The 17,230-nt window shown below is 39.7% G+C and overlaps 1 protein-coding gene across 1 annotated transcript in view; it reads left to right on the forward strand.

Annotated features, from left to right (window-relative positions):
• CARPA (Carbonic anhydrase-related protein A) overlaps positions 1-17,230 on the forward strand; it is a 428,457-nt gene that overhangs the window by 203,735 nt on the left and 207,492 nt on the right. The window contains exon 4 of the mRNA XM_083124589.1: positions 8,872-9,063. Coding sequence (XP_082980715.1) covers positions 8,872-9,063 — 192 coding nt within the window. The remainder of the gene's footprint in view (positions 1-8,871; positions 9,064-17,230) is intronic.

The raw sequence follows: 17,230 nt of genomic DNA on the forward strand, positions 1-17,230 counted from the left end.
CCAAGTGCTCCCTGGAGTGAGGGCTTTATTATTTGCCTTTCTCCCGGTGACCACTCCACTACACGAAACAACGCCGCCTCCAAGTGGACGCTCGGCGGAACTTGAAAATAATTGAGATGCATGAGCGACACGTTCTCCATCAATCATTCAATTTGCCACGCTCCTTCTTTTTTTAAGCGGACGATTCTCTTTGAGGTAGCTTGCAACGGCTCCTGGCTTGCTTCAGAGGAAAAGGTCTCCACTGGAGAGTGTTGTGGCCCTTATCTCAATCGAGAGACAAGACCGTAGATAGTTCAAAATGATTGCTGGTGCAAGTCGTTGGGCATATCAACACATACACTTTACATCGGGAATCTGTGGAGCAAGACCGCGCATATCGGTAGAGAATGAGAGAAAGCGAGTGGGCGAAGCGAGTACTACACGCTACTGCCAATGGCTGATAGCTGCAGTGGTTTTTCGCCTTCCACGCGTTCCCTCTCGCGCGTTCATTTGTCGAGTCACAACTTGCCCAACGACTTGTTTTCGTTCGCTCGTTCCAGAGATTCCCTAGACAGAGTATACGCTGTTTTGGCCCGTCACACAATACAGGGATGAGCCACTTAACGAAAACAACATTGAGGGCAGGCCCCTGACAGGAAAATAAAAGACGTTTATTAAAACCATCCTCACTATTTTTTTAAAAATTCTTTCATTCATTCATTACTTAACATGTGCTTTTGAAAACTAAACCACTCCTTACCTAGGGTAAAAGCTGAGGCTGTGAAGGTTCACTCAATACACAGGACACCACAATCCCACAAAGAGTTATCCAGGCGACAGAGTCTCGTTGACCTGCAAGAAGGAGTTACCGAAGATGAAATACGTGAATGTGAGGTCGGCTTTTGGGTTACTTACCAGTAGGTCACACCTTACACCCGAGTAGTTGCTCCTAATTACTTGTTTGGACACTCATCTTCAACCCTTTACCCAATCAACGTACAGTAGGGTAACAGTGTAGCTCACGCACTATAACTTGACAAGTTTAAAAACAAGACGCTGCAATCCATTGTTTGCGCACCTCACATCACATTTCCCCACTCCATTGTCTGCGGCGACGTTCGTTCGCAGTGTTGCAATCTGGAGGGAGCGGAATTGTCTGAGAATTTTCAACGAAATTTGAATGTGAAAGGCATGAATTAGTATCCCGTCACCTACGCTATCTATTCATTACGCTAAATTCTAAATTCATTTTGATATTTTCCCTTTAAACCTTAAATGAATTAAGTTATATTAGGGATATTTCTTACCAGCATAAGAAATGTATGAAGTAAAACGATAGAAAAATGAAAAATATATAAACGATAGAACTGAGCTCACCTTCTAAATGTTTTCCAGTTCTCCTTCTTCAGTTTCACTCTCCCACTCATCCGAGTCTGTGTCTACCGATGAATCTGTGTCCGTGTCTGAATCGGCTTCACCAAGTCTAATTATCAGTTCATCTACACGCTCGTCCATAAGTCCATCTCTTTCAAAGTAAGAATCTTGCAGCCAAGAGTAAAGAGCATGAACATTTCAATGCTTTAGAAAAGAACACAGGCAAGCGTGTTATCAGATTGCGTTCTCGTAGTGATTGTTGTAGGATAAACAAACGAACCACCACCTCACTAGTTAAAAAAAAAAATAATAATAAAACTGGCCACTGCTCGATGTCGCATTCAGAAAATGAAGTCATTCGCCCTGTAGTTTCTCTTCGTTATAAACCTTCACGCACGTGCATAATACTACAGTTTACGATCGGCGCACCGCACGCTTTTCAAAGGCCGTATTAAATAAAATGAACCACTGATATAATAGGAGCCTGCATGCACCGTCACGCTAAACAGTGAAAATTGTTTGTCATATTTGTTTTTGCTTAATTTTGCTGAGTTGGCACCATTGGTACTCTCAACGCCAGACCAGAGAGTAGAAGAGTGGTGGGCTGGATGACGTAATAGGCAGTGCTCCGCAGCGATCTGCGCATATCGGGACTTAACTTGTCAGGCTATAACACTCACAACCATTCAGGTGACGTCAGTTGCACATAAGCGGCACTGGAAGAGTGAACACACTACTCTAAGTCTCAACCCCTGATAATTTCTCAAATATGCACAGGGGTGTAAGGGGTGACCGTTCCACGTAATACACCTTGGACTGTATTTTGCAGACTAACGAGGCTCTGGCGTCTGTACCAATGGCCAGTATATATCATCTGTAGGACTGTGTGTGTGGTATGTGTTGTCCTGTGTTTTGTCCTTATGTGCCCCTTTACAGCTTCAACTTTTAACCAAAGTAAGAATATTTTAGTCCTTCGACATTATATTTATGTTATACTAGCTGATTACCCTGCATTGCCCGGGTATTTATTTATCCCAATATTCTATTAGACAGGAAAATAATGAATTCTAACTGTAGTGTAAAATAAACTTGGAGTTGAACGGCATTGTGAGTGTCACTATTCATCTTAGCGACCCCGTAATGGGTCCACACTAATATCTGTCGTTTTACATGTCACCCCCTTCCAACCCCTATCCCTAGGGGTGCCAGGGGTGTCTTGGAATTGAACGGCATTGGGAGTGTCACTATTCATCTTAGCGACCACGTAAACTATGAATTCCACACTAATATCGGTCATTTTCGGAACACAAAGTCATATCAGCCTGAATATCAGCCTCAATGTTAGACAACCCGAGAAACACTATCGTTGTGCGGGATTGCATAGAGTCACGGATGTCTGCTTGTGTGGAATTTAATATCGGTCCTTCGCGATTATTTTTACATGTCACCCCTTCCCACCACACCCCTAGCGGTGCCTTACCCCAAAAATATTATTTCCAGATTGCTAGTGATACGTGTACCAAGTTTGGTTGAAATTGCTCCAGGCGTTCGAGAGTTATGCCGGAACAAACATATATACACACCCCCACACACGTACACATATATCCATTTTTATATATATAGAATAAGATTGGTTTTATTTTAGTTTTGGTAAGGGGTTGGACCCCGAAAATTTCAAATTCAATTAATCAATCAAATATGTACGTTGAATTATTATCGTTACTTACTTCACACGAAAATTCTCCAACTACAAAACAAGCAATGGCATATGTCTGAGGCTGACTTTATAACACTTTGCAAAACATCTAGAGAGCTTCTTAATCATTGCAATTGTATTCTCTAATAACAATGAGAGACGTTGATAAAATTAATTGTCAAGAGGCGTCTTTTCTTTCATAACAAAGCATTTGTTACCATGGTTTCGCATTTTCACGAAGGTTTAATTAGAAAATTAACTCTTAAATCAGTGAATGAAAGTCAACATAGTTTCAGTCTTAATCGAAACGAAATAACAGTAAGTACCAAAAGTGTCAGTAAATCGATTCTTCAGTATTTTTCTAGACTGGAATTGATTTTATCTACAAAATGTAGAAGTGACGAAAAGTAGCCGAAATAGGTAGGTAGAAAGTGAAGATACTTGTATGCTTGCCCTGACGTAGGAACGCAAGTCAAGGGCCAGATAGATTGCCTCATCTTAATGCTATCCAGCTACTTCTCTTCATTTACTTTAATTTTCACTTAGCTTGTCGATGTCAATTTTAAGTCCACCTTATGCTGCTACAGTTTAAAGGGGGGTCCGAATCACTTTTCAATGTGCTTTCAGCGGGATAGAACCCGTTATACCTTTGATTGCAAGGCGAGAGTGTTACCACTTCGCCATCTGGGAGGCACATTTTCATTTAACACTAAGTCCCGTCTCGATTTATAAACATCTGTCTCGTTATCGTATCGGTATCGTCTCCAATATTAATCTGTTGTTAACTTTCTCTGTGATTTTTGCATTACATTTCTCTTACGTTTGCCTATTGTTTATTTTCCTCTATCCTCGTAAAGTCTCGCTAATTTCATCTTTTCTAATTTGTCATTGAGAACATGTATTCGACAGAGTAGCAGGCAAAATAACGCGCATATCAACGTCTCATATTAATCAGGAAAGTACATTTCAAAACAAGTTTATATATAAGAATGTTCAGATAGTGTCCGCTCTCCACAACAGATCACTGGCATGGGTACATATCATGGTTGGAGCCAGCTTTGAACGGTTGGCCAGTCCCGTCTGGCCTTGTCCGTATAACGGAAGTAAACCAAAGTTTTCGTAGAGAGCAGCACGTAGTGGAGAAGAGCGCTGTAGCTCTGGCGGGAAGAGGAGAAAGGCTCTCCGGTCGCTTATGGTTCCCGGTGGTGGAATTGTCGCTGTACAATGCGAGGCTGCGAACGAATGTAGGACGAACTGTACATTGTTGGGAAGTAAAATGTTCCACCGATGTCCATCATTCTTTTCTAGTTTTTTTTTATTATTTCAACATGAACCCTGCCGGCCTAACTGTTCATTACGGCAACAATATTCTACGTTAGGACGCCTAACTACCATGCGAGAGACCCGGGTTCGATCCCCGGCGGGGAAGAACCGGAATTTATTCCATCTGTTCAAGCGGCTCCGGCGACCACTCAGCGTCATAAAAAGTGGGTACCTGGAGGAAACTCTGGGGATAATCACAATACCCCCATGTCGACCGTGATCAAGAAAGTGTTGTGCCCTAACTCCACACACCTCCTATACGCCTTCATGGCATGGTGCAAAACACAAGGGAGCACTTTACATCTTTTTAATATTCCATTTCTTTCTATTCTGGGCAAGAAAATTCACTCTTGAATACCTTTACCAATTTCCTTCGCATCATAACATCTTCATCTTGTCCTTCCTACAGGTCTCTTACCATCAGATTTACCAAAAAGTGAACAGTGTGCGAATTAATATTTTTGCTTTGAGGGTGCCCACTTAGAGGCGTACTTGTGATTTCATTTCGGGTGAAAGGGTTTTTTGGGTATGTAAATTTGTATATTCTAACAGTTAATAAACTAAACCATTGCCTTGCAAATCTAAGTGCCTTAGACCACTGGTTCTAACCTAACATTAAATATTTGGATAACATTTACACGTAATTTAGAAACAGTATATTTATATCAACTCTGCTTGTCATGGTAGCAGATTTTCGTAGTATATTTATCAATGGACAGAGCAACGGTGCTAGTCTGGGAGCTATGGTGTTCTTTGTGAGTGCCCCTCCATCAATGTCATCATATCGTCACTCATCCTCATCTTCGCGATTAGCCAAAAGTGTCAGAAAGGCAAAGTAAAATGATCCAAATCAACCGTATTTCATGTTAACTGTACATAGTTAATTTTCCTTGTGTTTTGTTGATTCTCATTGACGTGATATAGGAATCGTCCTTTTCATCTCTTCGGGCTTTAACTTGCTAAGCTAAAAGAAAGGATATAAACCTTGCACATTGTTTGTAAGCTCACATACGAGGGATAAACAATAGTAAAGCATAATTTCTTAGTGGTGTATAAGAGAATGTCAGATGATGAACCTAGTTAACCGTATAGTGGCAATCAGATTAAATTCCAGCGAGTGTCAAACGAAGATAATTCCTAAATACTACTCGCTCCGTCAGCAAACTTCGAATGTTTTCTTGAAAATTTTTATTTACATCCGAATTCACATTCAACATTTCATATTTGTATCATTTATAGCTTATTAATTAACCAATTCGATATATCTAATAGTTTATTAAACTTATTATCTTACCGATACTTCACCCGCAGAATATAATTCAACCTACTTTGCTTACGGATAGGTTGTAATAAAAAATGACTACTGGTGTGAATTTGGGTAGATGTCTCTCTCCACCGAATTTTATGGTTCTATCTTTAGTAGTGATTGGTTTTGATTGTTGACTGGAACATACGAGTGGACACACCGGCGGACGTCTAGAACAGACAAACGAAAATCTACCCGAATATTTTGTATTTGTAAGTTGAATGGTTTCTGAGATACGGCAGCTTTAAAACGTGTCGAAAATATTGACGTTCTATTCTTTTAACTCCACAGACAGACGGACAAGCCAAACAAAAAAAATCCACCTCGCCTCAAACTAGAATTTACTAGAGCTTCCTTGGTAGAATATTTTAGGTCTTCAGATTTGTTAGTTGTTGAGATATCAACATGTCACTTTTGATAGATTGTTGGCTCTCACAGCCAGACCGAACTGTTGGCGGAGTTACTTTTAGTTGCATTGGGCTGGTATTTGCTGGATCTGTCAGTCCACCAAGTTTTCATTTTAAAGCTCTTGTAGTTTCTGAGATATCGATAATTAACGTAGACATGATTTGCTCATTAAGTACCCTAAAACATGTGAATACCTACCTCTCAGGATATTTATTTGTAAATTGTACTCGTCAGTATATAGAATCACCCAACTTAGAAATATATTGTTGAGCTGTTTTTTACACAGAGAACATGAGAGACTCGGGAGTAAAACTTGATAACTCACAAAAGTATGAAATCGAGAAAGATGCAGGTGAAAGTTCGTTCATTACATTGTGGCGTGTGGGTTATCGAGATGTTGCCGTGCGTTTCTGACTATCACTTGCTACTGAAGGAACTTTACTTACTACTGTACAGCAACTACATCCAGGGGCGCAGACTTGTCAAAATTATTGGGAGGGCTCTGATCACTGAAATAAATGAATGAATGACTCACTCCCTCCCTTTTTTAAAAATAAAAATTACGTCTTCGTATAGCAGTTTTTAAGCAGCTATTATATTCGTCATGCAAATGAAATGTAACATGAAAAACGTTTAGAAAATGTTTCAATGTCTCTTTATGTCTTCTGTGTCTGTTCATTTGTGTTTTAGATAACAATTAAAATTTTTATTGAAAAGTATGTATTTACATTAAGAGACCAACCTAATAGTTTTATGCCAGCCTCGGTAGCCGAGCGTGTTGGGTTGTCGACTCAACTCGTTTTGATCCAGAGGTCTCGGGTTCGAATCCCGGCGAGAGCATGGATGTGTTTTAATGTCCGCAACAGACATGTGATGGGTTGCAAATAACCTTAGTGTTGTCGTACCCATAAAATAATGAATATTTACAATATTTAACAGTTTTATTTAATTATTTACATAAATGCTAACACAAATCGCAGGGAAATAGTTTTACTTTTTTGTTCTTGCTACAAAATTTTACTTTTAAAATTTAATTTTGCAATAATAAAAAATAGCATGTACACTAAGATATAAAGTGACATACACAACAAGAACACATGAACATGATTTAAAAATAAAGCAAAAGTTGCTCTACGCAGTGGGTTATTCTTTTATGAACTCATTAACGAGTGGTCTCAGGTCAAAATTATCAAGCACAGTTTGATGTATGTGGAGTACCGCTAAGCTGCTTAGTCTCTTCTGCCTCATTGTAGATCTCAAATATGTCTTCAGTCAGCGAATAGCACTGAATGACCTTTCGGCTGTGGCTGTCGTCACTGGTACAGCGCGCAGGACCATTATGAATTTGACAACTTCAGGCAGAAGCTCCTGGAGGGTACTGTCTTCCAAAAGAAACTTCCTTATGTCACGCATGGTAGTTAGAACCACTTTCTTTTCTTTGGCGATATCACCAAGCATGGACACGTGTAAGGAGAGCCTATCGGCATCCAAATCTTGGCGAAAGAATTCTCGCGTTTGCTGAAAGTTTGTTGTGCAACTGTTCGCAGTTGAGATGCATTCCTTCTCTACGGCTGTTATTTTTTGTAGTCCTGTAGATCCATGTCCTTGTTTAACACATGATTTTGCTGTGTCACACTTCAGTGTATATTGATTTATAATACTCTTTTCGAGTGTAGAACTTGTGATGTTTGGCAGCATTAGGATTTTCAAGTCTCTTAGGGACGTGACGTTGCCGGGGTAATTCTGGCTCATCAACGAGGCTCGGTTTGCCCTCTGTGCATTTCAGCCAGAACTGCTCAAAACACATTCGCTTTTCTTGAAATATGTCAGTCAAGTGTTTTAGTTTTGATTCCACTTCTGTAGCACCAATGCGTGGAGACTGAATCTTACAGTTTACCTCTTCTATTAGACCCATCACAAGGCAGTAGAGGGAGAGAAAGAAAAATGTCTTGAAGTGAAGCATTGTCTCCAGGTATCCAGCAAATTTTAATGCTGCGTCAGTAGAATCTTCTTCAGAAAATTTCTCAAGAAAATTGAGAAGGTTTTCATAGTTCCTGAAGATCTGTTGCATACTGGAGGCTCTCAACGTCCACCGACGTGGGCAAAGTGGTCGCAGTCCAGTATGGCCAGCCATCTCATTCACATCAATAATATTCCTAAATATTTGCATTATTTTTGGGGATTCCCAAACAGTCTTTAACAAGTCGTTGGCTAAATTCATTATGTCTGTGATTAATATATGTATAATAGTAAATAATAATTATATATCAAGAAAGTGTGGGGCGTTACCCCCACACCCACTATACGCCTTCATGGCGTAGTGCTATGCACAGGGGAGCACTTTACCTTTTTTTTAAAATTATATACTTAGTATATAGTAATAAGTCATGTGTTTTGCTGTCTCCGGTCATAACCCGCCAAAGTTGATGGTTTAGCGGTCCCAGCACCCCCAAAGTTGATGGTCTAGAACATTTCAAATGTGTATTTAAAGTTAAGTTCATGTGGCACAATTCAGAGTAAACTTTACAAGAGAAGAAAAATAATACATTAGATCCTCTTAAGCAAAATTATTTGGAGGGCTCTGCCCCCACATCTTTAACATTGGGGGCTCGAACCTCCCTAAGCCCCATGGAGTCGGCGCCTATGACTACATCTAATGTTAACTCAATTTGAACGAAGTGTGGGTTATGAGGTTTAACTCCCGAGCTTGTCATATGACATTTCGTGATGCTCCTATATTAACAGTTTTCTTGACATGTTTAAATCCTGTGTCTCTATATTTCAGATTAGCGGTACACTGCACAACACTGGCCAGTCCTTGGTATTTCGGGTGAATAAAGACACGAAGCATCATGTGAATATCTCAGGTGGACCATTAGCATATCGATACCAATTCGAGGAGATATACATCCATTATGGTCAGAAGAACGACACAGGCTCCGAGCACAAGATCCAAAACTACGCGTTCCCTGCTGAGGTAAGTGGGAAAGATCCACTCGGTATTGCTTAAATATATATTTTCCCCCAATCTTGTCATACATGTCCGGTCCTTACTAGACTATCCGACTTATAAACCTAATAAAGGTTTATAAAATCATATAGTCTAATAAGGACCGGACATATATGACATTACACTCTGTGTGCAATAAGTGGAATTAAAACTCAATATGAAAAAAGACAAACGTGCAATTTTTCAAACTTCAAGGTCAGGTCTAGGAAGAATGTGTGAAAAGTACCCACATCTCCTGTCGCATGTTTGTCACTAAATTTATACATAATAGCTTTCTTCTTCCAAACTTAATTCGAGAACCTGGAATTTGCTCTTTGAGATCAAGATTTAATAAACACGATGTTGGTGCCATCTATCGGAATATTAACTATTCAATAAATGCCACCAGCAATTGTGAGCAGGGAACAATATACGCGTATACCGGCTGATGGTATTGATTAGTTTTACAGTACATCAGATTTCATTCTTGAGATATAAGCTTAAACAAGGGCAATCTACACCATGGTATGTTGAGACTACATTTGTTCTATTTATTCTATCAGATTTCATTCTTGAGATATAAGCTTAAACAAGGGCAATCTACACCATGGTATGTTGAGACTACATTTGTTCTATTTATTCTATCCTGTATTCTATGCCTGGAGCCTCAGAGGTCTAGTAAGTATGGTATCTGGATGCCACGCAGGGGACCCTCGTTGCATTCCAGGTGTGGATAATTTTGTCCCTGCACAAATCCCTCTGGGGTTCAACTAGCCTGTAACGAATGGGTGTCAGGGTTCAGCTCTTCGGACAAAGGCTGCCGGAGAATGGTGCTGACCATATCACCTCCACTAATGGCCAAGATCTTGAATGTGTGGACCATCATGCCACACCATTCCCCTTAAAGGCACGGTTTAATGAGATTTTACGTCTTTTTCGGGCCTAGAAACCTTCCTATCATGACGCTATTTCTCTTACAAATTTTATCCTTAAAAGTTTTCGAGATATCAATACTTCGCATTATGTCGTAGGGATGGCCAGGTCTAAATCCTGAACACTCAGGTCGCAGGTAATTATGAATCCAAGCATGTATCTAGGAATTGGGTCTGGGTACCTGATCTGGAAATCGTATCCTGGTATTCAGCTCTTGAATCCGGATGTGGGTACCCGATTCTTGATTCAAACCTGCGTACCCGATGCTTGTATCCCGATCCAGGTACCAAGTGTTCATTTGTCGGGATCCGGGAACCCTGTTTTGAGATTAAGTCCGGATACTGGTACCGGACTTTGTCTTCGAATGCAGATACCCGGTTCATAAATCCGGCTCCGGGTATCCGGTTCTTGGATCCAGATCCGGGTATCGGATTCTGAGATCCGGATCCAAGTACCTGGTTATGAGATTTGGATCAGAGTGCCTGGTTACGATATCCGGATTATTATATCCCATTCTAGGATTCAATTTGGGTACCCCGTTCTTGGATCAAGATTTGGGTGCCCGATTTTTGTAGCTTGATTCGGGTAACCAGTTGTTGGATCCGGACACCTGTTTCAAGAAACCGGATCATGGTACCCGATTCTGACCAGACCCGGATCCGTGTATTTTCGGAACCGCTAACCCGGATCCAAAAATTTTTGATCATCCCTAATATCGATCGCTTTTTATGAGGCACCGATCAGTTATGGACATTCATAAAGCGTGGTATTCAGAGGAGTCCTCAACTAGTCATATGCTTTCGCGGAACTGGAGCCAAACATAAGTTGTGGAAGGCTTGTCGCTGTTTCATTCTCCTTGGCCACTATTTTGGCGGAGCAAGTACGGAAGTTCGAGCTCACTCGGCCTATTACTCAACCGCGAATACCACATACGATGTGGGCGACAGACGCAGGGGGTATGCTGTCCCACCTGCATCTTTTGCACGGAGCGGAATAAATTCCGTGGGAAGAGAAATGGGGCAGTGGAATGTACTTAACATAGAGTGGGGCGAATGCTCGTTTACACAAGAAAAAGTGCGTGTTTTTCAGCGATAACCATGCGAAGGTTTCATACAGAGCGTCGGCCTGCGACACAGCTCGAAGAGGACAAGGCAAAAACATTCTGAACCTTCGTTTCTACACTATAAGTTATTGAAAAAAATTATCCTGTATATAGGGTAAAGGAGGGGAAGTTCGCACGAAAATGGTTCTCATTTTTTCCCTTCTAAACGATTTGGAGGAGAAAGATAAAATTTATACAATACAAATAGTATTCATTGTGGATTATGAGGAATATAACATAAATACTGTGTTACTTATACTTATGACGTAATATTAAAAATACTAAAATGAGAAAAAGTGGCGAAATTGCCGCCACATGCTGGGAAATTCGCCATATAACTTATTTATCGTCAGTTTAAGTGTATGAAATACCAAGTTGTTGCCAATAACTCAGACAATAAAGTGTAAAAAACCTACAAATGACAATACAAAACTGCTTAAAAAGATACAATACAAACATATTTAAGAAACATAGGCATAAGTGTTCATATGCATTGTGAACAAGTTGTGTGTGAAAGATCGCCTGTAAGAAGGGAAATTCGACACATTTTCTGTTACTCTGGCGAAATTACCAGCAAATGCATAGTCGAAAGAAAACAACTTATGTTTACTTGTACATGCACGCTTTCCAAAGCAAATCTTTTCACGACATTCTTAAAGTTTGAGGTTACGATATCAATAATTAAAAGGAAGAAAAATAATTCTTATCTGCCACGAAATGAGAATTTCCAACGTAGTATTGAAATTCGGCACCTATCTTTGTCTTCTGTGTAGACGCAACTGCGCATTCCAAACTGTACTGCTTGCTTGCTAGTTCGCTCACCACACTGTAGTTTTCAGTGGAAACAAGGCACATGTTACTTTATTTTTACAGGCATCAGTGAGTGTTGCGAACCTATAGTTTCTATCTACGATTACAAAATCCACAAATACGGCGAAATTCCCAGCATGGCGAACATCCCTTCTTTTACCCTATGTAACAACGCAACACAGATTCATGCTTACCAGTCTACCGACATTTGTTTGTTTATATTGGACAGCATATTAAAAGGACGCTTCAGAAAAAAAAATCATATTGATCGATCAATTGTCAGATTTAATTCGGTACGCCCATTTTTGTATGTGCAGGCATTAGATGAACTTAGGTGCAATATTCAATTTGACGCTTTTCTTTCGATACATTGCCGTATTTCAACAGGATCTGATGCACTTTATGTTATTGAAAAAATATGCATTTTTGTGTCAATTCACACATTTTGGTTTCTGTGTGTAAGCTGGATAGTTTAACAAAGTAACCGACTTTCTAGTTTTCAAAAGCTCATATAAAGTGGTTTGCCGGTATTTCAAGAAGTAGTAAATGTGAAGATAATAAAAATATTAAAGTTATTGAGCGTGTGGGGTTAAGCCTGGGGTCGCTCTGCCACCTAACTCTTGTCAATTAAACACTCAAACGCTGACCAAGGCAAAATGTATTGTAAAATAAGACACTACGTATAAACGAAACATTTCCACCCTCTAACAGAGTCTTCTTCAGACAAAGATTCGCAATAAATTGAACTAAAGATCCAACCATCATCTTATACCTAGGTATATACCAGAGGGGTCTCGTGAATGCATGCGGCGCATGCTGCGCATGCGTGAATTGTGGGGAAATGGACAGCTTGCTCTGCGACGACATTAATGAGCATTTCTACATTCTAATTTCTTCATATAGGAGAAGTATTTATTTTAGACGAGAGCGCTCAACTACGCTTATATTACATTTCTTGGATCTGAAGTGAAAGAAAGTAATAATTATTTTCCCACAATTGACGCAAGCGTCACTTCAAATCCAATAAATGTAATATAAGCTTAGTTGAGCGCTCTCGTCTAAAATAAATACTTCTCCTATATGAAGAAATTAGAATGTAGAAATGCTCATTAATGTCGTCGCAGAGCAAGCTGTCCTATTTCCCACAATTGACGCATACGCAGCATGCACCGCATGCGTTCACGAGACGCCTCTGGTATATACACTCACAGTATAGGGTCTATACACAAAATACATGAACGCACCATTCCTTAGCTGAGATATTTCTTATCAGTAATTACTCAGAATTCTTGTTAGTTTATTAAATATTACATATATAATAAGCTTCATATGAATACGCAAAATAAATGAATACACATACTATTTAAATACAAATACGAGATTTAAGTACAAAGATGATAATGACAATGCAACTTCCATAATGACATCCTCAAGAATGTACAGCGTCACTTCCTTTGCTCCATTAACAATAAATCTTGTCTAAAATTGTCTAGAGATCTTGCAAACAGAATTCTAAAGCGACTATTTTATTTCCGCAGTCTGTCTGTACACCCGTGAGCGAAAATGAACCGCCCACCGTCGAAAATTTCAGAGTCCAAATCTGCACGATGTGACGACAAGGCGGGGCAGTACCTATAGCAAATCTTACATACGAAAAAGTAACATCACCAGAACGTGGAAGCCTTAGTGATGTTATAACAGACATGCGATTGGTTTATTTATTTTTGACGAATAGTTACAGATAATTAAACAACTTCCATTGATATATTTCGCAACACATTCTTTGCCCCTGCTTCATTCGTGAAAACTTCTATTACGGCAGATGACATTGAGGATCGGTCTTGTGAAACTCTGAAAACGTGAAAGAAGACTGACTAAAAAATACGATGAAATACATTCATTTTTAACTTGATCAATATTACATGCTGAATTTTTACATAATACGAATTCTGAAAGAAGAATCCACATTACACACACAACGCTTATATTGACATAAATTAACACAATAACGATAGAAAATTAGTATTCGGTGATATAAACAACACAGGTGTTCTTCCCAATTACATTTGCTATCATGTCGAAATGAAACTGCAAGATGTGCGAGATCTTCACAGTTTGTTACACTGTTTATCATCCGGAAACAAAACGTGTCAGTCTTCCCAACGCAGTTTTTGGCTTGCAGGAGGTTTTCGAAGCAGCTGCTTATATTCCCACAACAATCATATACAAGAAGGATATGAATATATTTATAACCACAAACTATAATATATGGGAGTAGAAAATATATCAACAGGCCTCTCGAAATGTAAATTACAAGCGGCCCGAGAGAGAGAGAGAGTTAGTGTAGTTGGTTAGGGTGTCCTCCTTATAAACTGAGTTTGACATTTTGATCGGCTGTTCAAGTCTCGACTCAGCCAGCAGGTTTTCTTTCAGGTTGCTGTGGAAGCCGGTTTATAATGTGTGTTTATTAAAATCGTCCTATTGTTTTCACTCTCATTTCAAACTGTTTGAGAATGATTTTTTAAAAGCACAACATTGTCTAGAGTGTGCTGCAATATTCCTTTTATATTGATGTTTGTTTTTACATATTAGAAATATTTTAAGAATGAAGAACCTAGTATGACAACGTTAATCAAAATATTAATTCTTCATTAAAAATATCGGAACATGTTTAATATAGCAGTTCATATATGTGTTGAATAAAATTACAAAATACTCGACATATTCATAGGATAATTATAAAGAAAATATTAATAATAACACGAAGGAAAATGGTAAGATTAGTAATTACACACGCGTTCTTGCTTTGACTAGATAGTTGATGTTGAGTGATAGATTTATTTCCCTGCTTTGTGTTCAGGAGGATACGGCGAAGAATAGTAGATTGCCACAAGATATCAAATGTGACAAGCTGCTCCTTCTCTTGGGGAGTTTGGCGAACTTTGATACAAGGGAGGTCAATAACATTTGGTGTCATCAAGAAATACAAAGATTTACTAATGACATCTAAAGACCAAATATTTGAGGGATCGTTGATAGGCTATGACAGCATTTAGCCACTCGCTTGCTAAGCGAGAGGAACGTTGTAAGAAAAAGGGGGTAGCTTGAAGAGCTACGTCTCCACTCAAACTGAAAGGGGACTAGCCCCGTGAAATAAGAACACACGGACATCTATTTAAAAACACTACCTTTGACTGAACAGGCAGGGTGAGGAAAGACATAAGGAATGTTCGTTTACCTGTAGTTCTGCTGCAATCTCTTCTCTGCTGGTCCTCCTGGCGATGTAGCCATACTCTGTAATAAAACAGACGAGGGAGCAACTCCGGGCTCCAAACTCTGTACTTTCGTAGACCGATATTCTAAACGATCGTTCGTTCGCTCTTTTTTTCTAAACTTATGACAACTGTAGAGCTCTCTCGCGATAACTGGATTCAACGTAAACTGTACGCAACTAGAAACGGAGTTCTTTTGTAACAGTTCATCTGACGGAAAACGGGAAACAACTAAGAAATAGATTTTCTCAGGCGACCTATTTAAATGAAATTCGAACTATCGGCCGTTACGACGGTTGACTCGATCGCGTCCTTTGGCAACGGCAATTCTGAGGAAAAAACGCTGATTTCCTGATTCTCATACGGTGTCGGCCTAAGGCAATATCAGCGGTTGTTTTCCAACTTCGCTGAAGGCCGCTGTCGTAATTAGCTTTTAAAAAGCTCTTTTTCAATACTTCAGCGGGACCCTTAGCTTATTATTTATGATGCCCGGGTCTTAGGTTCGACTCACGCCTGCGACGTGATACGATAAAATGACAGAAATGTAAAGGTTCTAGAAAGATGGGGATACGTTCGTTGCCTCCGCTAAAATAAAATCGAGGGAGATTTAACTACTCCATCTCGAGAGAATAGCTCTGTCTTATACTTTGACTTAGTCAGCGAGAAACCGTGACAGAACGCGGAATGAAAGTGGATGGCAGGAAGGCCAGGTGAAATGGCCACCTCTGATATAGAATGATTTATTATTTATTTATAAGAAGTTGATCCAGTGTCTTGTCACTACCCCGCAGTTGATCTTCCACACGATCTCTTTTTTGGAATACGCATTGGATGTGGTCTGTAACTTACTGGTAGGTTTCTGGTTAACGAGACGTCACATTCAAACCCTTAATCATTACCTGGCCTCTCAAAAAAAATGCCAATGCGCCATAAAAATTTTAAATCGTTAGGCTTTTGTTCCGCTGTCAATAATTCAGTAAAAAGTCAATATTCTCTTTTATATCTTCGCGAGCCATAACCCGTTTGTACCCAGTTTTCACGATGCTCACCACTCTACCTGCGGAATTATCATATTCTACCTTCTCTTCATCCAATCTCTTCCCAGCCACATTAAATATAACTTACTGTGTTCAAGACTGATCTACGCTTCGTATATCTTCATTGCAATGGGTTTCTCAACTTCCTTCAGCACGATGCTGCACGTGCCCACAAATCGACTTGTTGCCCTGGTGGGCGAGCATCGGGTTTCCATCTCCTCACTGAAGGTTTAAAAGTTAGTTTTAAGTTCACTTTATGCTTAGATAGGCTAACCAGGGCTGGATATACTAGAACCTCAAGTGGGACCCGAAATACGTCAAGTGGATATAAATCCGCTATTTTGAATACACCATTGCACATAGTATGTGGTGGTGGGATTGGAGTGACAAATTAAACTTCTTCCTTCAAGCAATTTTTGCACACGTTGTTTGTCAGTTTCTGTACTGATATTTGCGTAACCATAAACAAACATTATTCATGCACGCCAGTAACAGCATTTCTCAATGATGATAATAGCTTAGCGCCAGGTCTGGACTGAAAAGCGGGTGATATCCTTCGCAGCATGTTCACTTAACTCTCACTCTACCTAGAAGTATGGACAGAAGCAAAAGTAAGTTGGATGTTCAAATACCGACCTCCGTGGTGGAGTGGTTAGCACAGCTCGGTACGAGAGCAGAGGTACCAGGTTCGAATAGCCTGCGTGGGTACGGGTGTCCTTTGTGAGTGTCCCTTCATCAGTTTCACCATATCATCACTCATCCTCATCGTTGCGCTTAGCCAAAATTGGCAGAAAATGACGGTAAATAATAATGAGAAATGAATCTCAGCCTGGACATGAGTGTTCTTTGTAAGTATCTATTCACCAGTTTCATCACTCACCATCATCGTCACGATTAGCCTAAAGTGAGAGAGAGAGCCACGTAAAATAGTCAAATTCAATCAACCAATACGTTCAAATGTCCTTAGGTATTAATTTCTTTTATGGTGAAAAGGCCACTTA

This window comes from Lepisma saccharinum, chromosome 6, assembly GCF_977018435.1.
Source record: "Lepisma saccharinum chromosome 6, izLepSacc3.1, whole genome shotgun sequence".
Classification (NCBI taxonomy): Eukaryota; Metazoa; Arthropoda; class Insecta; order Zygentoma; family Lepismatidae; genus Lepisma; species Lepisma saccharinum.